General features: G+C 43.1%; 1 protein-coding gene across 1 annotated transcript in view; it reads left to right on the top strand.

Annotated features, from left to right (window-relative positions):
• col4a2 (collagen, type IV, alpha 2) overlaps positions 1–19001 on the top strand; it is a 191705-nt gene extending 172704 nt beyond the window's left edge. The window contains exons 34-48 of the mRNA XM_056251804.1: positions 4107–4288; positions 4428–4491; positions 4601–4675; positions 6063–6170; positions 6257–6364; positions 6678–6749; positions 6984–7109; positions 7823–7939; positions 8245–8406; positions 8663–8761; positions 16895–17041; positions 17177–17293; positions 17644–17835; positions 18274–18560; positions 18647–19001. Of these exons, the coding sequence (XP_056107779.1) occupies positions 4107–4288; positions 4428–4491; positions 4601–4675; positions 6063–6170; positions 6257–6364; positions 6678–6749; positions 6984–7109; positions 7823–7939; positions 8245–8406; positions 8663–8761; positions 16895–17041; positions 17177–17293; positions 17644–17835; positions 18274–18560; positions 18647–18901 (2111 nt within the window). The 3' untranslated portion in view covers positions 18902–19001. The remainder of the gene's footprint in view (positions 1–4106; positions 4289–4427; positions 4492–4600; positions 4676–6062; positions 6171–6256; positions 6365–6677; positions 6750–6983; positions 7110–7822; positions 7940–8244; positions 8407–8662; positions 8762–16894; positions 17042–17176; positions 17294–17643; positions 17836–18273; positions 18561–18646) is intronic.
• The last annotated feature ends 2035 nt before the right edge of the window (positions 19002–21036 follow it).

Here is a 21036-nt window from a genome sequence, read left to right on the forward strand (position 1 = left end):
ATCACAGCTTTATATATATATATATATATATATATATATATATATATATATATATATATATTATACAATTTGGATTTCATACATTCATTTCTTATTCAAACAAAATCCTGTCATCCAGCCATCTCATCCCTTCCTCTTTTATCCTCATCACCAAAAATGCATTTTAGGTGGACAGACAGATCAATACAGTACAAAGAAAATAAAAAAAATGTAGGATGTTGGAAAATAACTTTTCTGTTAACCAAATGCTTTTTAATCTTCGCTATTGATTGAACAAGCGCTCGCCGTTATTTGTTGACGTGCATGTACAAGTAAGCCAGATACAGTATGCGCAGATTCAGTGCAATACGCTGTATTTAATATATCATGATGACTGTATTGCGCCAAATATGCGCAGATTTGGCTTACACGAGTAAGTGAGTAAATATAGTAACTCGCCAAATTGGCTAGTGATTTGACAGCGTTACCTGCCACAGTTGATCTTTACCCGCATATGACGTGTTGGTGGTTGTTAATTTCAAACCTGTTCATATGAATTTCAGAAGCTATGAGAGCTCTAAATGTTGAAATGTCTGAATGTCTCATATTTTCTGTGTATTTAGTAGAAGCCTTATTTCTGCATACACTGACCACGTTTACATGTACGAGTACATTACAATATTAATATGGAAGTAAAATAATGCCAAATGTTTTTGAAACAAAACAGCCTGTTGAATTGCACTACTTGAAAAAAGTATGCATTGCATTTTAATGCATTGTATTTTTAGGGCTTGCATTTTTATGGTTGAATATTTAAGCTGTGAATATTTCAATTCAAAACATTTCTAACACATTTTCATTACTAAAAATTCAATAATCCATATTTACCTTTCATATTTCACTTGCAAAATATTCAAACTGTTTAAAAATATTCAACAGGCAATTTTCGGTCCATTTTATTTCGCTTTGCGAATTCACTTCCACAAATTCAGTGGTTCAAATTCAACGTTGACATCCAGGAACTGCAGGAAAAGCAGTAGATTACCGAGCATTATCTCCATCTGCTGTTAGTTTGTCTCACCAGCAGGGGGCGCAAAACCGCGTGTTGTGTTGACGAAGACCAGAACAACAGTTAGAGCAAGCCATTCATTCATAAAAACTAGTGTATTTGTGATTATTATGACGCGGTTTTATGTTAAATTCGGTGTCTTCACGGTTACTTTTCCTGTGTAGCCTACATGCATCTTTCTCTACCGTGAACGAGATTATAATGTTATTCCCCCGATGTGGATGTACAGATCCAATGTTACATTTGAGGTTGACATATATTAACAACTCCTGGTTGTTTAGTTGCCTTAACGTTATATTGCGGCGATGTGCTGCATGCAGTAGGCTTCTAGGTTTCCCTCAATACTTCAGGATTCCCCTGCTGGACATATAAAACGCTTAACGTAGCTTAATGGACTAACACAGTGATATAAAAGACCAAACTCACAGGCAAGCAGATGTACTCAGAATATGAACTTAATGTGCAAAGTTTAATGCTGAGCATTTCCAGGTGAAATACAGTTGGCTTGACATTGGACATTCGCACATTTAGGGACCGTCTCTAAAGTTATATATGACATTGGTATACACGTTTCTAACTTCAATAGCATTTGAAGAGAACGACTTACAGTCAACCAACTGTAAAGAGTTCATGTAGGTGTCAGGCATAATGTGCACCTTTTAGATTTTTGATATTTATTCAAATAAATTGAAGTTTGCTATTGAAGTTAGAAACGTGTATACCAATGTTGTATGCAACTTTAGAGACGGTCCCGAATGTCCAATGTCAAGCTAATTTTACATTTAGTCATTATCCAAAGCACCATAGAATAGAATAGAATAGAATAGAATAGAATAGAATAGAAAGTGTTAGTATTAATTGATCAAGTGTTGATTGAATGCCAGTATATCACTGGGAAACGCTCAGCATGAAACTTTGACTTTATGTTCATATTCTGAGTCCATCTGCTTGCCTGTAGCCTATATAGTAAAGCCTACATCCCCAATAAGGTGCCAGTTTGGTCTTTTATATCACAGGCTATTAGTCCATTAAGCTACGTTAAGCGTTTTGTCCTGACGGAAGGGGAATCCTTGAGTATGATGAGGTATTGAGGGAAACCGATTATAATCCCGTTCATGGTAGAAAAAGCTGATAACATGTAAGGCTACACAGGGAAAGTAACAATGAAGTTATTGAATGAAACATGAACACAGCTTTTGTGTCTTTATCATCTTTTCTGCTGCTACTGACCCAGAAAATCATCACAAAAACGTAATGAATGCTCAATTGCTGTAAATGAGTTTTTATGAATGAATGGCTTTCTCTAACTGTTGTTCTGGTCTTCGTCAACACAACACGCGGTTTTGCGCCCCCTGCTGGTGAGACGAACTAACAGCAGATGGAGATAATGCTCGGTAATCTACTGCTTTTCCTGCAGTTCCTGGATGTCAACGTTGAATTTACTGTTGAATTTGAACCACTGAATTTGTGGAAGTGAATTTGCAAAGCGAAATAAAATGGACCGGAAATTGCCTGTTGAATATTATAGGTTGTATTTTTAAACAGTTTGAATATTTTGGAAGTGAAATATGAAAGGTGAATAATGGATTATTGGATTTTTAATAATGAAAATGTGTTTGAAATGTTTTGAATTGAGATATTCACAGCTTAAATATTCAACCATGTTGAATTTCATCCCATAAAAATGCAAGCCCTAAAAATACAATGTATTAAAATGCAAGCATGGTTAAAAAAATGCAATGCCTATTTTTTTCAGGTAGTGCAATTCAACAGGCTTTTTTGTTTCAAAAACATTTGGCATTATTTTACTTCCATATATTAACCCTTTTAATGCATTGAAAAAAACTGGATACACCTGTTGCATTTCCGGGTCCATTCGGTTTTCACCATGCTATTATTATATTTACCCCCGTTTATTAATTAAAATATGAAGAAATTGTTACAAGAACTGCAGCAAAAACCAGTGTGATACGAAATAATATCTATTTTTATCAATATTTACTGAATAAGTTATTTGAACATATCATGTGAAATTTATAAGAACATATAATATGAGAATTATGAGATTTTATTAAATTCCTTTGAACTTATAACTCATGACTGCTCAAAACAGTCCAAATGTATGAAATCTGCATGTTCTTTTTCAATATCAATATTAGTCTGAAATGTTTTCAAACAAAATATGTTCATTTTACTTGCATAAACGTTTACTTTCAGATGAAAAAAAAAAGATGATAAACAATCTCCTTTTCATGCTGCAGTGCTTCATCAATAAGGCGGCAGTAGAGTGAAATGTGGACTTCTTCCTTTTCAAACCCTCTTTCTCTTCAAATTTAGACTATTTGGTCTATGGACTTTTGATCTACAAACAGACATTATAATTTTATTTTAATTTGCGTGAGTGTAGGAAAAAAGCTAAAAGGCAGTAATTCGAGACCTATCTAAAGCTGTTTTTCACTGTCGGGGGAATAGTTCTAAGAATGGTAAGGAACAGTTCCAGTTATTTTTTCAACTTGAGCTTGATTTGGCACGGCACGATTACAAACCATTCTCAGCCCGGACTGATGGTAGGTTGATGCATTTGTATCACAATACATAGAGCCCCACAGTGCAAAATGAAAACATATCCGTAACGACTGGGCCTGATCGCCACGAAATGGAACGGTTAAGCAATGAGAAGGGTTTGGCCAGATGGTAGAAAAGCAGCTTATCTAATAGATGGAGAGAAAAAAGTTACGTGTTAAGCCACAGTTCACTTTCGGGTCAAAACTTACTTGTTTGCAAAAGGTGTAACAATTTAGTTCAAGTAGTTCTCCTAAATCTGAAAACAGTCAAGTTTCATTTTCATACTAAAAACTATGGATTTTTTTTTAGAAGTGTTTTTGTACGTCTTCCAGGTCAAAACGGACCCGGATTCAATAGGAGGGTTAAATCAGAATTTGGTCATATTCTGGTTATTTACATTTCTGCGTTTGGTTTTTGCTGATGTGAATAGAACAAAAAGATCCCTTTCAGATAGATACTTAGAGCTTTTCTTTCAACTTGCCTTTGGCTATAGGTACAAAAGGTGGGCCAGGTTATCCAGGAGGCGATGGGAAAGATGGACATCCAGGTGAGCCCAGTGATGCAAAAGGTACTAAAGGTGTTCCCGGAGAAGAAGGTCATTCAGGGCCTAAGGGAATGCCAGGGCCTACAGGACAGTCTGGAATTGAAGGTTTCCCTGGAATGCCTGGACCCAGGGTAGGAAAATGAGCCCCATCTCTTTCTGACTCCTAAAACTATTTATGAATTAAAACATTGCAGATAATCTCCTTGTATATGGGGTCCTGTTAGAATGTTTTGGGTGTTGTGCTTTTAGTCATTGTGGCTTATATTGCAGGGTGACAAAGGCTCACCTGGTGCCTATGGACGGCCTGGAGATTCTGGAATTAAAGGAATAAAAGGTGCTCCTAAATAAACCTCTGAAGTGTCCATATTATGCTTGATGTATGACTTTCTCATAATCCTGGAATAAACTGCCAAAAAAGTTTACGTACGATACCTTTATTTAAGGTGACTTGGGTCCTACCATGAGTCTTCCAGGATCAACAGGACTGAGAGGCGAAACTGGGCTGTCTGGAACTTCAGGTTAGGAATTTCCATATTCTATAGTTGATCAAACAATATTATTGTCACAGGATGAAGAAGAAGATGATAACAATAGGTTCCTGTACAAAAAGTCTTTTAATAATAGAAAAAACTCAGGTACAGACAGATGGTGTAACAGTGTGTGCGTGCAGCAAAGCAAACACAAAAACAAACATCGTCCGACAACTGAGGGTCCACAGGGAGGAACTTAAATACATGATGGTGATGAACTGAATGATGAGCAGCTGTGAGGATGATTATAGCACAGGTACGTCTGTAAGATGTCTGCTGGAGATCTGGAGATCTGGAAAACATCTGAGAAACATCTTACTTAGCAGTTTTACATACATTCTAAATATAGGCATCTTATGTCTATATATCATCTGACAGGAGACGTCTCAGAGACGTATTGCAGATGAGCAAACACTCTAAAAAATACATCTTGCAGATGTAAATACAGACATCAAATAGACGTCTCTAAGGTTTTTAGTGTACTATAGAAACAGATAAGTGACAGGTAATGAAGACAAAGAACACATGTGACTGATGAAAACAAACTAAAAGTCCATGAAAATGGAACTAGGAACAAACACAACTGAATAAGCGTGACAATTATATAATATTATGATATTATTATGATATTTTACTGTCCCTGTCAGTGGCGCCTGCAGCCGTATTGCTGTACGCACTGTGCGTACCTTGAGAGGGGTTAATTAATGCCATTTTAATTTTTTACATCATCTTTTTTTTAAAGATTATTAACATGTACAACACTCATGACATTGAGAAACAAAAGAGATTGAGAATAAATAAAGGTTTGCATTTGTGTGTTGTAAAGTCAAATGTGTGTATGTGCGTGCATGGGTGGGGGATGAATGAAAAGTTTAGTTGTCTAGTTTAGTTTACACACGAAAAAGACATTACAGATAGTTAATGTTTAAAACCAGGCTCAAAATGAGTAAACGCTCTCTAAAACAGCTACACTTGATTGAAACATTTGCAAAAAGACCTAAAACTTTTTAGTAGGGATGGAACAACGAAGCCTCTTAAATCTTTGAAGCTTTCGGGAAGATTCGAAGCTTCAAGAGTGTCAAAAACAGTGCCATCTTTTGCCAGGTAAGATTTACAGCAGCCAGAGTGTACTCAGTTACTTGCATCAGCTTTTCTAAGTGTATGGAAAGAGACTGTCGATTTGTACAATATTAGATCGTTAACACCAAGACACAATAGAACGCAACAAATATGGTATCAAAGCAATAATTTATTTAATAGCTATTTGCGGACGGGTGGGGACGTGGGTACTTCTGTACCCTGAGATAAAATCCTGCAGGTGGCCCTGGTCCCTGTGAACCACTTCTTAAATGAGTTTTTAATTTACATATCTTAGGTGAGAAGGGAGTCGCAGGTCAACCTGGAGATAGAGGAGGTCCTGGTTTTGATGGCATTGAAGGGATGAAAGGCCAGCCGGGTGAACCAGGAAAATCTGGACCACCAGGTATAAGAGTTTTGATCATTTTTCTTTTATTAAGCAATTTCGTTGTTTTCGAAAATAGTTTTTAACTGGATCCACTTTTTCATCAGGCTCTGATGGCCAACAGGGTTTCCCAGGAAATCAAGGTCATAAGGGCTGGCCAGGAGAGCCTGGGAAGAAAGGTACCCCTGGATTCCAAGGCCAACCGGGACAACGAGGTTTGTGGCTCTAATTGTCAAATTTAATGAAACAAAAACACAGATATGTTAATACACCTTATTTGTATATTCTTTCTGGAATGCTTGATTCTAATTGGTCAATCGTAACATTCCGAAATCGGTCATAATGACAGTTGTCAATAGCAACACTATATAATGTCCGCTCGTTCAGGTTTTTGAGGCCTGCACTTCCATGATCATCATTATCACATTATTTATAGTATCTGAAATTATTTATTAATAATCTCTGTCATTTCTACCACTATATATTTCAATATATGCTCAAACATTTCCTGGCTAATTTTTCCTCTAGGATTTCCTGGTCTTAAAGGCATTTTTGGATTGGATGGCCTGAAAGGTCAAAAGGGTATCCAGGGTGTTCCAGGTACCTCTTCAGTTGTATTTGTTATCTTAGAAATTTGAACATTATAAATCTTATATTAACTAATAAATATTAATTATATATCATGATTTACAGTTTAGCAATTGTATCATTATTATTAATTATTATCATTATAAATTAATATTATTTAGATTTTCATGTATATTACCTTATGTAAAGCCTCATTGTTTTTATGCAGAATTAATGATATCTTTGGTGTATTTTGTTCCCTGCAAGGCACTGACAACTGGGGTCCTCCAGGTGACGCAGGAGCGAAAGGAGATAGAGGAGAGAGCGGTATCCCCAGCACTGAGGCTGGCATCCCTGGAGATCTGGGCCTCAAGGGCTCCACTGGAGATCTAGGTAGCTTAAAATGCATATCATTTTCTGAATCAGGGGCAGTTCAATAGTCCTTGGAAATGCGGCGCTTTAGCACTCTTTCACTGTTAAAACTAAAGCATCGTGTTGGAATTCGCACTCGTCTTCTGTGAACGTAAGCCCCGCCTTCTTTTATCTGATTGGCCATTGACGAGCACTGTGTTTGACTGCTGAACTTTTAGTCAACAAACCAAGCAGTGTGTAATGGAGTGCGACAGATCAGCATCAATAATTTAAAATACATTGCAGCGAATCTATAATTTCCATATACGGTTTATTGGCTATAATGACAGGATCGCAAAAGTGTAGAACTCAGCGAGCTTGCGCAAATCAGATCTTCAGCGCAGCATATTGAAACACCTCTGATTGGCCGTTGCGTTCAACAGACATGTCTGTGATTGGCTACAATGCTCAACGCTGAAAAAGCATGTTGTAAGTAGTAACCTTTGATGCCAAAGGGGATTTTTTTTTTTCATAATTAGGTCATCGCGTCAGCTGTAATCGTATTCACAATTATTTTTCTGATTAAGTGTTGAGCTCTAAAAGAAAAACAAGGTAACAAAACTTTAGGGGCTTAATCCCCCATAGCCCACCGCTAGCACCTCCCCTGTTCCAAAAATGACGTTTTGTGCATTGTGCATTGTTTATTTGATGCAACTATGCATTAGTTCTTAACACTGGAACTGCTGTGTTTACAGGTGATAAGGGTGAATCTGGGCGTCCAGGTGTCCCAGGTCCTCCAGGCGCACAAGGATTCTCTGATATACAAGGAGTTCCAGGCGACTATGGCTTTCCAGGCACTAAAGGACTTCCAGGTGAAGGACCCATTACTATATATTTACAATAAACATTAGTAATGAGTACTATAGACTGTATAAGAAGAAGGAGATTGACTAATTAAAGGGACTTTGGTCCCCGTTTGTCCAAATTATTCACAACGAATTATTATTTATTTACAATATTATTTTGCAAAAGAGGGTTAAATATGTTTTGTAAATTAGTGAAGTAAATATAAAGTGTCACTTTGTCAAACAAAAATAACTTATTTCTTAATCTAAAATCTTTCTTGAAAATGAATTTTGAAAAAAATGTCTTGATACCTGTTGCTGTCATTCTTCAGGTTTTCCTGGTCCTAGAGGGATTACAGGTGAACCATCTCCATTCGGAGCAAAAGGAGATAAAGGAAATTCAGGTGATTTCGGATTCACCGGAGAAAAAGGAGTCCTGGGGGACAGAGGAGAAAAAGGACCGTCTGGGGAGCCTGGAGTGTCAGGAAGAAAAGGTAGATTATGAAATATGAATATGGTAAAGGTCATTGCATTGGCAAACGTGAACAAAAGAGAAATAAATAGAGAATAAAATTGTTAAATGTGACAAAATGTGGAATTCTTATATGTAAATCATATTCAACTGTTTTAGATGAGCTGAGCAAAACACCCTGTTTTACACTCACATATTTTGCTCACTTTGTTTTGGTATGAGACCTGTTAACTGAAAAAGAACTTGAGTCATGTAGGAATGCTTTATTTCTTTTAAAGGTGAAAAAGGAGAACAAGGAATGATGGGCTTTCCAGGAAGACGTGGTTTTGAAGGCGACAGGGGACCTGTTGGACCTAAAGGAGATACTGGACCCCCAGGTGATTATTTGAAACCACTAAATGATTTGTCTGTATGATCATTTTTTGTTTAATTTAATAAAATATTTTCAATTTACTATCCAAACTTAATATGCTGAAATAGCTCTACTATATGGTTTTTCTAGTCAACCAGTTCAATCATATGTTTCATATTTTGGTTATAGTATTTTGGTTATACAAATATGGAAGTAAAATAATGACTAATCTCTTTGAAAAAAAAAATGTTGAATTGCACTAATTGAAAAATAATACATTGCATTAACAGTGCTTGCATTGCATTGTATTTTAAGGGTTTGTATGCCCAAAATTGACTTCAGCCATCCGTGTCCGTGCACCGTCCGCGTGACGTAATTTTCGACATCAGGAGGGTCCGCAGAAGTCCGACACCCCGTCCACATGTAGCACAATTTTTGTGACCGCACAGATGATGCGTGTACAACAGAGCATGTGTGAGTAACTTGAGCGCTTGAAAACAAAATCCGCTAGACAGTGTGCACGCGCCCAACCCCTCTTTCTGCGCTCATGGCCAAAGGAGTGTACTTTGAAAGGCTTGTGCACTCAACCGTGCGCTAGACGGAGCGGAACGCGGAAAATGAAGTATACCCAGGCCTTAAAGGGCTAATTCACCCAATAAAGAAAACTGTCCTATAATTTACTCACCCCCAAGCCATCCTAGGTGTATATGACTTTCTTTTTTTAGCTAAACTTTAGCTTTTTTTTTTTAGCTTTTTTAGAGTTATATTAAAAAATATTCTGGCTATTCATCCATCATAAAAGTAATCCATACGGCTCCAGGGGGTTAATAAAGGCCTTCTGAAGCGAAGCGATGCGTTCTCTTACGAGAGGTTCTCTCGTATTGCGTAAGCTAGCTTACGCTGCGGGAAAGATTCATCTTTGCTGAGATATTGAAGCCAAAAAATTATTTCATAATTTTGTATCCATACACAACGCAGTTCCTCTGCGGCAGACCTAGAGCGGGCTAGCTAGCAGCTCATTGGTTCGCTCAGAGAGAACTGCTTAAGCCTATGGGAGAGCGGGGCTGAACCCGCTTCCAATGAGAGGCGCCCGCGCGCTCATTGCGTCATGACCCGCCAGAATGGGCGTGGCCATGGTGTATATAAGGCGCTCTCCCAGGCTTATATGTTGATTCATTTCATCTTCAGCAAGCTGCACGCTTCTGCTGTTCCTGAGAAAAGCCATCGCCGTCGAAGAAGGCATCCTCTAGCGAGCTCAAGGACCCTGAAGAAGCCGGCCGTCTTCGCCACCTTCAGCCGCCCAGCAAGCTAGGCCATCCGACGATTGTATCCTTTCTCTATTTCTAAAAGAGCCGAGCGTCTTTTTAAAGATGTCTCGTTTTTCCTGCGGCTCTTGCCGCGCTCGTCTCGAGGACGGAGACCGCCATGTCATCTGCGCTCTCTGCTTGGGACTCGAGCATGCAGAACTCGCCCTCGCTGATGGAGGATGCGACCTCTGTGAAAGCCTGCCGTTATCGTCCCTGCGGGCACGACTTCTGGCAGTGAAAACCGCTCCCGCGCCGCCTATTCTCTCGCCGCGTAAAAAGAAACGCCGCTCTCAAAGGCCGCCGGAGCCCCCAGCGGAAACATGCGGGCCGCCGCCGCCGCCTCCCGCTTCCCGCTCTCCCTCCCCGCCCCTGCCGGACATTCAGTTGCCGCCGAGTGGCCGCTCTGTTGTTTCCGATGACGCCGCGGAGGAGAAGGACTCCTGTTCACTGCTCGCTTCTGACAGTGAAGACTGGTCATCTCTCGGATCCGCGAGAGAGTCGACGGGGACCCGCGCCGGGATAGAAGAGGAGCTGATGCGCCTCCTCTCACAGGCCGTCGAACGCCTCGGTCTCGAGTGGTCTCCTCCACCCGAGCAGGCCCCGAACCGAATGGACGGTAGCTTTTTTCATCGGCGCTCGACCCCCGCGTGCACCCGGGCCGCTCCATTCCTGCCTGAACTTCACGCAGAGCTGACAAAATCCTGGAATGCACCGCTCTCGGCTAGAAATCGCTCCGATGTATCCGCCTCGCTGCGCTCGGTGGACGGAGCCGCCGAGAAAGGCTATGCAGCCATGCCGCCCGTCGAGGACTTGGTCGCCACACACCTCTGCCCGCCCTCCGCTAGATGGCGTTCTTCACCCACGCTTCCTTCGAAGGCTTGCAGAGCGACCTCGAGCTTTCATGCTCGCGCTTACGCCGCCGCCGGTCAGGCCGCCGCTGCGCTTCACTCTATGTCTGTCCTCCAAGTGTTACAGAGCGATATTCTCCGTGAATGGGCCGAAGGCGGTAGAAAACCCCCCCCCGCCGTCACGGATTTGAGAAGTGCTACGGATCTCGCCCTTCGCGCCACTAAAGCCGCCGCACAAGCTCTGGGGAAATGCATGGCCAGCCTTTGTGTTGCTGAGAGACACTTATGGCTCACGCTCGCCGACATGGGAGATTCTGAGCGCGCCGCGTTTCTCAACGCGCCCCTCTCCCCGACGGGCCTGTTTGGATCTGCCGTCACGGGAATTGTCGATCGCTTTTCTGAAGTACAGAAAGCTTCTCAGGCGATGAACTTGTTTCTACCCCGCCGCGCTAGCTCTTCAGCGGGCCGCTCTCACGAGCCCTCCGCCAGAGCCCCATCACAGCGCCCCCCTCCGCAGACTCAAACAACTCAGCGCAGTCAGAGCGGCCGCCCTCGCCCTCGCTCTCGCTCTGACAGCCGCCGCAGACCGCCGCCCCCCCGTGGCCCGCGACCCAAGATCACGCTGAAGCCTGATCATCAGAAGTCTGCCTAACAATGTCAAGAAAACGACGGTGCTCTCCCGCCGCGGCCGGACCGCCGTCAAAGCTTCGCCCTCTGCCAGTCCCCGTTATTTCGCCGACTGCTGTAGTGTTGACCGCCACAAACAAGCCGGTGTCCCAGCCCGCTTGCGAGCGACAAAAAGCCGTTTTTACGGCTACCCAGAGAAATCTCAAAAAGAGAAATTTTGCCAGTTGTGTAGAAAATGTGCCCACTATCATGTGTTCACCCATACACACAAGCATAACATATCCCGTGTCTCTATCAGAGCCCCATCACATGAAACGGGCACAGCCCGCTCTAATATCAGAGAACATAAACACGCCCACGAGCTCGTGCACGTGTCCCCTCTCTGCTCGCTCTGTGTCACGGCCCATAGACTCCTCTCTGAGTGCAAATCCCGTTGCCACACACATTCAAAGCGCGCCCACACACTGTGTCCAGCCCGCTATGTGCAGCAATCAGGGCAATACAGCCATTCGGCCACTAGCCGCATGCTCCAAAGCGTGGGAAGCCATTCCAGGCATTTCCCCGTGGGTGTTAAGCATTATAAAGAACGGCTACCTGCTACAGTTTCGCCGCCGCCCGCCTCGTGCGCGCGCGCAGCTCGAATCTTCTGTCAGCCCGCTGGCCGCCGGCACGCTCCGCTCAGAAATTGCGACGCTGTTGCAAAAGGGCGCGATAGAGAGAGTCCCGCCATCTATGACCGAGTCGGGGTTTTACGGCCGTTATTTTCTGGTTCCCAAGAAAGACGGCGGCCTCAGACCGATCTTAGATCTCAGGTCTTTGAACAAAGCGCTCATGAAGAGACCGTTCAAGATGCTCACTACCAGGAAACTCCTCGCGCAGGTGCGCCAAGGGGACTGGTTCATATCTCTAGACCTGAAAGACGCCTATTTTCAGATCCAGATAAATCCCCGTCACAGGCCATTCTTACGTTTCGCCTTCGAGGGTCTTGTTTATCAATACGCCGTTCTCCCGTTCGGCTTATCTCTGGCGCCCCGTACATTCACGAAGTGCATGGATACGGCGCTCGCCCCCCTGCGAAGCCAGGGGCTGCGCATTCTGAATTATCTGGACGACTGGCTGATTTTGGCCCAATCACAGACGGAGCTTCTGTCGCACCGCGCAGTTCTCCTCGACCATTTGGAAACGCTGGGCCTCTCTGTCAACTGGACAAAGAGCTCCCTTCATCCCAGTCAATCGATTTCCTTCCTAGGAATAGATTTGGACTCGGTCACGATGACGGCTCGCCTGTCTACACAGCGCGCGCGCAGTGTTCAGCGTCTAGCCGCCTCGTTCCAGATGGGCACCCGCAGGCCTCTGAAAACTTTTCAGAGGATGCTGGGTTACATGGCCTCAGCCTCCGCTGTACTTCAGCTGGGCCTTCTGCACATGCGCCCGCTTCAGTTCTGGTTGAACAGCCGTGTACCCCACCGCGCGTGGAACACGGGTCGCCAGCTGATCAGGGTTACGCAAACGTGTCTCACGGCGCTGCAGCCATGGACAGTAGCAGAATGGTTTCGTCTAGGCGTCACGATGGGGACCTTTTCCTGCCGAAAAGTCATCTCGACAGGTGCATCCAACACGGGTTGGGGTGCAGTCTGCGAGGGCTCACCGGCCTTCGGCCACTGGTCGATTCAGGAAAGCCCATTACATATAAACTGTCTGGAAATGCTGGCGGTCGAGAACGCGCTCTCGCACTTTCTCCCGCGCATCCAGGGACACCACGTCCTGATCCGTTCGGACAATATGGCCGTGGTCTCCTATCTCAACCGTCAGGGCGGTGTCAGATCCAGAAATCTCTGTCGACTGACGCACCGCATTCTAGTTTGGTCTCAGAGCCGCCTGCTCTCGCTCAGAGCGACGCACGTGCCGGGCCATCTGAACGACGGTCCAGACATACTGTCCAGGAACCTCATCTCCACAGGAGAATGGTCCCTGAACTCACAGACGGTCCAGTTACTGTGGCGACTATTCGGCAGAGCAGAAGTAGACCTCTTCGCGTCAGAAGAGAACGCTCACTGCCCAATATATTTCTCGAAGAGCGAGGACGCGCTAGCCCAGGAATGGCCTCGCCGCCCGCTCTATGCATTCCCTCCGATCGCTCTGTTACCACAGGTAATTCAGAGGATCAGGGACACACGCCACTCGGTGCTCCTCATAGCCCCGCGTTGGGAGAGTCAGAATTGGGTTCCGGAGCTCACGCAGCTGTCACAGACAGCCCCGTGGCCCATCCCAGTCAGAGCAGATCTCCTCTCTCAAGCTCGCGGCACGATCTGGCACCCCCATCCACAGCGCTGGGCGCTGCATGCATGGGTGATCAACGACTATTCGTTGATTTGCCAGAGGGAGTAAGAAACACTGTCATACAGGCTAGAGCACCTTCCACGAGAAGGCTCTATGCGTCTAAATGGTCTGTGTTCTCAAAATGGTGCACCGACAAACAGCTGGACCCACGGTCGTGCGAGGTGCCGTCTTTGCTTGTTTTCCTTCAAGAGATGCTGGACAAGGGCAGGTCCCCCTCCACTCTCAAGGTTTATGTGGCAGCCGTCGCGGCGTTCGCTGAACCCCGACGCGCTCAGTCATTGGGCAAAGACGAGTTAGTCATCCGCTTCCTCAGGGGAGCTAAGAGGATGAACCCTCCGCGGCCCCCGTCGGTTCCGGTTTGGGATCTTTCTATAGTCCTTGAAGCTATGAAAGCACCCCCGTTCGAACCGCTCGAGTCTGTGGATCTGAAATACCTCTCGCTCAAAACCGTTTTCCTGACGGCTCTGTCCTCAGTTAAACGCGTTGGGGATCTTCACGCGCTCTCATCCAGCGCCGCGTGTCTTGAGTTTGGACCGAATGATTCGATTGTCATTCTCAAACCTAGGCATGGCTATGTCCCGAAGGCGATTGGTACCCCGTTCAGGGCTCAGATTATCTCCCTATCGGCTCTGCCTTCATCCGATAGTGAGCGCGATGCCAATCTCCTTTGTCCGGTGCGGGCTCTGAGATTGTACACTACGCGCGCTGCCGCGTTCAGACGCGCTGAGCAGCTTTTCGTGTCGTTTGGGGGGCGCACCAAGGGTCTGGCCGCCTCAAAACAGACACTGTCTAGATGGATAGTGGACGCTATCGCCTCTGCTTACGCATCTAAATGCCTGCCCTGCCCTCTGGGCATCAGGGCGCACTCCACTAGAGGCATGGCCTCATCGTGGGCATGGTCCTGTGGAATTTCCATTCATGACATTTGTGTGGCCGCGGGATGGGCCTCCCCGTCCACTTTTGTCAGGTTTTATAACTTGGAAGTTCCCGCCTTGCAGGCAAAATTACTAGCTGTCTGACGAACAGCTCTCTAAGAAGCTGCATTTCTGGAGGTCCCTCACAACCGGTTCGCCCCTTGTGCTCTCCTGTAATGCTTATACACTTCATGTGCCCGCTCTGCTGGCCCCATACATGCTTATGTGTACACTTCATGAGCCCGCTCTGCGGCCTCTTTGTACTTTCACTCCACGTTAAGAAATTCCCCCGGTATATCCCTGGGTTTTTCATGAGTGGATTCGTAGCGCGCACGGCGTTGGCCAGGTGTTCCCGCAGCGTAAGCTAGCTTACGCAATACGAGAGAACCTCTCGTAAGAGAACGAATCGGTTACCTAACGTAACCTCGGTTCTCTCTAGAAGAGGGAACGAGTATTGCGTTCCCGGCCGTGCTTGCGCTACTAGCGTTTCGCTTCACGCTGAAATAAATCAACATATAAGCCTGGGAGAGCGCCTTATATACACCATGGCCACGCCCATTCTGGCGGGTCATGACGCAATGAGCGCGCGGGCGCCTCTCATTGGAAGCGGGTTCAGCCCCGCTCTCCCATAGGCTTAAGCAGTTCTCTCTGAGCGAACCAATGAGCTGCTAGCTAGCCCGCTCTAGGTCTGCCGCAGAGGAACTGCGTTGTGTATGGATACAAAATTATGAAATAATTTTTTGGCTTCAATATCTCAGCAAAGATGAATCTTTCCCGCAGCGTAAGCTAGCTTACGCAATACTCGTTCCCTCTTCTAGAGAGAACCGAGGTTACGTTAGGTAACCGATTCGTTTTTGTAAGAAAAATATCCATATTTATAACTATAAATTATAATCACGGGCTTCTGGTAACGGCCGGATACGAGTCTTGTTCCGGTGGAAAAGTGACCTCTGACTTGGCGCAAAAGTCTTGAAATGTAATATATGATCTGCTCATCAGCGTCGGAGGAAGTAAGATTTGCTCCATTTCTGTAAATCAGTTTTTGTGAATGAATGAATGAATGCAACAAACACAGAATGAGTTAATCACATCTGTGTCCGAAACTGCATACTCTCTTGAGTAGGTACTTATTTTGAATAAGTTTTAATGACCGCTAAAAAAGTATGTTCTATATAGTATGAATGTGTGTAGTATGAATGTAATATGGACGTTCAACATTCACCATGTTGTCATTATCATGTGACCTACCACATAATCACATCTACCTCAGTTGCGTCGCTTCACTGTCATTCATAAATCCTCTGCTGATTCCTGTGGAATCTTTTACTGTGAATTAGGACATAATTCTTTTGTCACATACTGTTATTCACTTACTATATAGTAGAGAAGTATGCGATTTCTAATGCAGCCTACCTGTTGTTTTGGTCTTCCGCATCACCCACTTGCACCACCTGCTTGTTAGGTGACCAACAGCATCGGTAATCGACTGCTATTCCTGCAGTTGATGAACAATGTTGAATATTCTGCTGAATTTGACCCACTGAATTTGTTGAAGTGATTTTTTTTTTTTAAAAGCAAAATAAAATGGACTGAAAATTGCCTGTCGAATATTATAGGTGGTATTTTTAAACAGACTTTTGAATTTTTAATAATGACATTGTGAATGAAATGTTTTCATTTGAAATATTCACAGCTTGAATATACAACCATGTTGAATTTCAGCCCCCAAAAATGCAAGCCGTGAAAATACAATGCATTAAAATGCAAGCACTGTTAATGCAATACATTTTTTTTAATTAGTGCAATTCAACATGCTTTTTTGTTTCAAAGACATTAGTCAGTGTTTCCATGTACATATACTTCCACATACAACGAATTTAGTCTGCATACTGTATTCATGCATTCATGTTGTCTGGCCTGCAATTTATATATACAGTATATAGTAACAAGATGCTTGACCAGTACATCTAAATGTGTTGGCTGGATCTAGATTGTATATTGAACATTTAAAATTACTGGTTTATTCAGACCATAAACGGGTTCAGAAGCATTTGTTGCAGTGTTCGAAATACAAATCTAGTTTGACTGCTCCTTATTCATTCTCTCTACCTTGTTCTTTCAGGTTTTCCTGGGTTACCTGGTGCTAAAGGACTTCCACCAATTCCAAAGAAACTTCCAGGGGAGATAGGAGCACCTGGCCCAATGGGTATTCAAGGACCTCATGGACACAATGGAAATCCAGGCCCTGCTGGACCTCCTGGTGATGCAGGTACAAGAATTCAAAGCATCAATTTTAGCCTCAACTAATGCAGTCATGAATGTGACATATAAACTTCTTCTGTGGTACTGTTGCTGCGCTCCAGAATCACAGTTCATTGTGTAAATAGCTATTATCTGTTTACAGGGTTTTTGGGTCCAAAGGGGCACAAGGGCATGCCAGGTCTCCCTGGAATACCAGGAAATCCAGGCTTCCGTGGAAAATCTGGACAAATGGGCCACCCTGGTCTTCAAGGAGAAGAAGGTAAATAGTGTGTTTGTGTAGATGGATGAGGATTATGGGATTCTGGGCTAGATTAGTGGATTAAGGGTTGCAGACGACTGGTCACCAAGAGGTCCAGGTTTATTTTTAAATGATTATGAGTTTATTTTTCGTTGTGTAATTTTGGGAACTGGTAACATTCTTTAATTTGTTCAGTTAGGACAATGTCATTGTTTAAAACAAAGTTTCTAGATTGTATTCATTTTTAAATTATTGGTTTTGTATAAACAGAAAGAATTAAATGAAAAGAATGGAAATAATTTCCATGTGAATTGTTTTTCTGTCTGGCTGCACACTTGAATTACAAGTCGATAATGAATCTGAATTCACAGGGTCCCGAGGACGCTCTGGTTTACCCGGTCCAATTGGAATGGCTGGCCGCAGTGTCAACGTTGGCTACCTGCTGGTGAAGCACAGTCAGTCGGAACAGACCCCCATGTGCCCTGTGGGCATGTCCAAGTTATGGGATGGTTATAGCCTTCTGTACTTTGAGGGACAGGAGAAGGCCCACAACCAAGACCTGGGTGAGTGCAGATGACAACGTAATAAAATCAATAACAAGATGTTGAGTCATTGCATGTCTGACACCGCCATCACAACTTTAGATCCAGAATATGAATGTTGAATTACATAGCATTGTGTAGTGTTCGCTTATGAAATTGAAAGTGCATTTTCTACAGTATCTGCATTTACATGGACCCTAATATTAGTTTGAAACCGGACTAGTAGCACAGTCAGAAAAAGTCATATGTAACAGCATCATTCGAAATGAATTGGCCAAATGCGGTATGGATTGTAAGGGTTAGTTTAAACATGCTTTTGATAGGACATGTATAAACTTGAAAACCGAAACTGGCAAGTTCTGTTCTATTCTTCTTCTTCTTTTTTTTAATTATCAGTAACTACTTTGTGATTCTCTGAAAGCTTTAAAATGCCTCACAGGTCTCTGTTTTGTTTTCCAGGTCTAGCCGGCTCGTGTCTCCCCCGTTTTAACACCATGCCCTTCCTGTACTGCAATCCGGGAGACGTATGCTACTATGCCAGCCGCAATGACAAATCCTATTGGCTGTCCACCAACGCACCAATTCCCATGATGCCTGTGGAGGAGGCCGAGATAAAACCATACATCAGCCGCTGTTCCGTGTGTGAAGCTCCAACTGTGGCCATCGCCATACACAGCCAAGATATAACTATCCCACAATGCCCAGCAGGCTGGAGAAGTCTCTGGATTGGCTATTCCTTCCTTATGGTGAGACTTCAGTTCAAAATTGTTACACTTTCATCATTGAAACGTGTTTGCCAAGACCTCTAACTGGTTCTGTCACACTCACACAGCACACGGCAGCTGGAGATGAAGGTGGCGGTCAGTCTCTGGTGTCTCCGGGCTCTTGTCTCGAAGATTTCCGCACCACTCCCTTCATCGAGTGTAACGGGGCCAAAGGTACATGTCACTACTTCGCCAACAAGCAGAGTTTCTGGTTGACCTCTATCGATCAGTCCTTCCAGAGTTCCCCTGTCTCTGAGACACTTAAAGCCGGTCAGCTCCTGTCACGCATCAGCCGCTGCCAAGTGTGTATGAAGAACCTGTGACCTGTAACCTATGAACTTTGACACTATTGCAGCAGCATTACAAGTAACACCTGCACAATTCAGAATTCTTCATTCCAAATTGCAATCGGATGTCAATGTTGCAAGTTAGGCTTTTGAAATGACTTCATGTATTTAATGCATCACATATGACATGCCCTCGGATTCACTCTTCATCACTACTGTGTGCCTTATGACCGAAGATATACGTACGTGTGCATAATGAGAAGTGAAGCAAGAGATGCATGAAAGCATAGCTATGATATTTCTCTGTATTATTTACTTTTCTATGTATGAAATGGTGCTTAGTTTCTAACTTATTACCTCAGCATTATGAAACCTGAATCTCTTGTTATTAATACATACAGCTGAACCAAAGAAGCCCATGCTTATGCACTTCTCTGCCCTTTCGTGTTATGTGGTAGTGCTTTATGTGAATCAAGAACCGGTTCTTATTCAGAACTGGTTCCATTGTTTTAAAAGGCAGTGTCTATTTATATATTAAATGCAAATAGCCGACATTGTTAGCAAAGGCTATTTATCCTTAGTACAAATAGCATATGACTTCTATTAAGCGTCTATTGCAATTTGTTGCTGTTCACATTTGGTGTAAACAGAATCTACTTTTTGTTACACTTAGGCTACATTCACACTGCAAGCCTTAGTACTCAATTCTGATTTATTGCTCAGATTAGAATTGTTTTTCCTTTTTGGCTGTTCAAGTTATTCACGTACTTCCAAAGAACTAAAAGAACCAAAGAGTGACTTCCATCAGGGCAGAATTGTGACGAATGTTGCGTAAAAGTCACATGGATTACGAACGATATGACTTCAAACTGATGTCCCATTGCAAAACATCCAATCTGTATCTGTTTTAGGACCACACATGGAAGTGGCATCTGCCATCTCTTTCACTGCCTTTTAAAAAAACTGGAACCCAGTGATTTCAGTTAAAGTCCCCCTGTGGTGAAAATCAAGCTTTTAATGTTGTTTATGTCTATGTGGTGTTTTTAATATGCTTTAAGACAAACCATGTGCAAATTCACAAGTCAACACCATTGCTGAGTATTTCCTCCTTAAAACTGCAGTGAACCAAAGACAGTTTCAAAAACACGGTTTGAAATCGCTGGTGTTTCTGACGTCACAAACTACCTTGTAACCAATCACGTCAACATGTGATCATCAACGAGTGGATCTCTGAGCTGGTGTGAGTGAGTGGAGGCGGGGATAATTTGCATATTCATAGAACCGCACGTACTAAATGAGGCAAGGGTGCAGAGTTCCATTCAAACTATTTTAAGGCATGAAGATTTTTTTTCAAAGGAAAAAACTTTAAATATGTAATTTTTATGATCAAAGATTAGTTTTAAGGGATAAAACTATTGACTGCAGGGGGACTTTAATGGCTTTTTGAACATCTGAATTCAACAACAGATAGCAAAGTTGCAAAATACAATTTGAATTATATACAGTTCATTTTTAGATTGTTGCTTTGTTCTATTGGAATCTGAAAGGATCTAATCATTTGACAACATGATTTCTGAGGATAGTGATGGCAATCAAAATTTCAATAAGAACGTTCCCTCTTCTTTAAAATTACTAAAATAATTGTTAACAGAACCATTGAGGAACTAACTGAATCAGAATCTGAACCAGAATAATTTAATAACACATGATTATTAAGGCTCAATGACACAATGCTTAACCACAAGGCCGTTTAAACACAATGCTATCTGCTATTTTTATTCATTATATAAATATAATTTCACAAGACTTACACTAACACCATCTTCTGATGCCTGTATATTATTTTTGCTTTGTGTTTGTTTATGTAATGAACAGCTTCGAATCATCACTCTTGGATATGTATTTTTTTAGCATGAACCCTTTATCATCTAATGTTGTCACACACTATTCATTGGGTATTTTATTTCATAAAAGGTCATAAACTTTGAGACTTGAAGCTTTTTACTAGAATTTTGTCCAGTCAAGAGGCTCATTCTGGTTTGTTTGTTTGAACCCTCTGTTGGTTACACCAATTGCACTGATTTCACTGATGTTTACATGACACATGGTCAGGTCATTAGAAGACTGTAGTTCAATCTTTGTCCCACTTCCACATAAATGCACAAACAGGC

The sequence above is a fragment of the Rhinichthys klamathensis genome, unplaced genomic scaffold (assembly GCF_029890125.1).
Source record: "Rhinichthys klamathensis goyatoka isolate OS25496 unplaced genomic scaffold, OSU_Roscu_1.1 h1tg000090l_1, whole genome shotgun sequence".
NCBI classification, from domain to species: domain Eukaryota; kingdom Metazoa; phylum Chordata; class Actinopteri; order Cypriniformes; family Leuciscidae; genus Rhinichthys; species Rhinichthys klamathensis.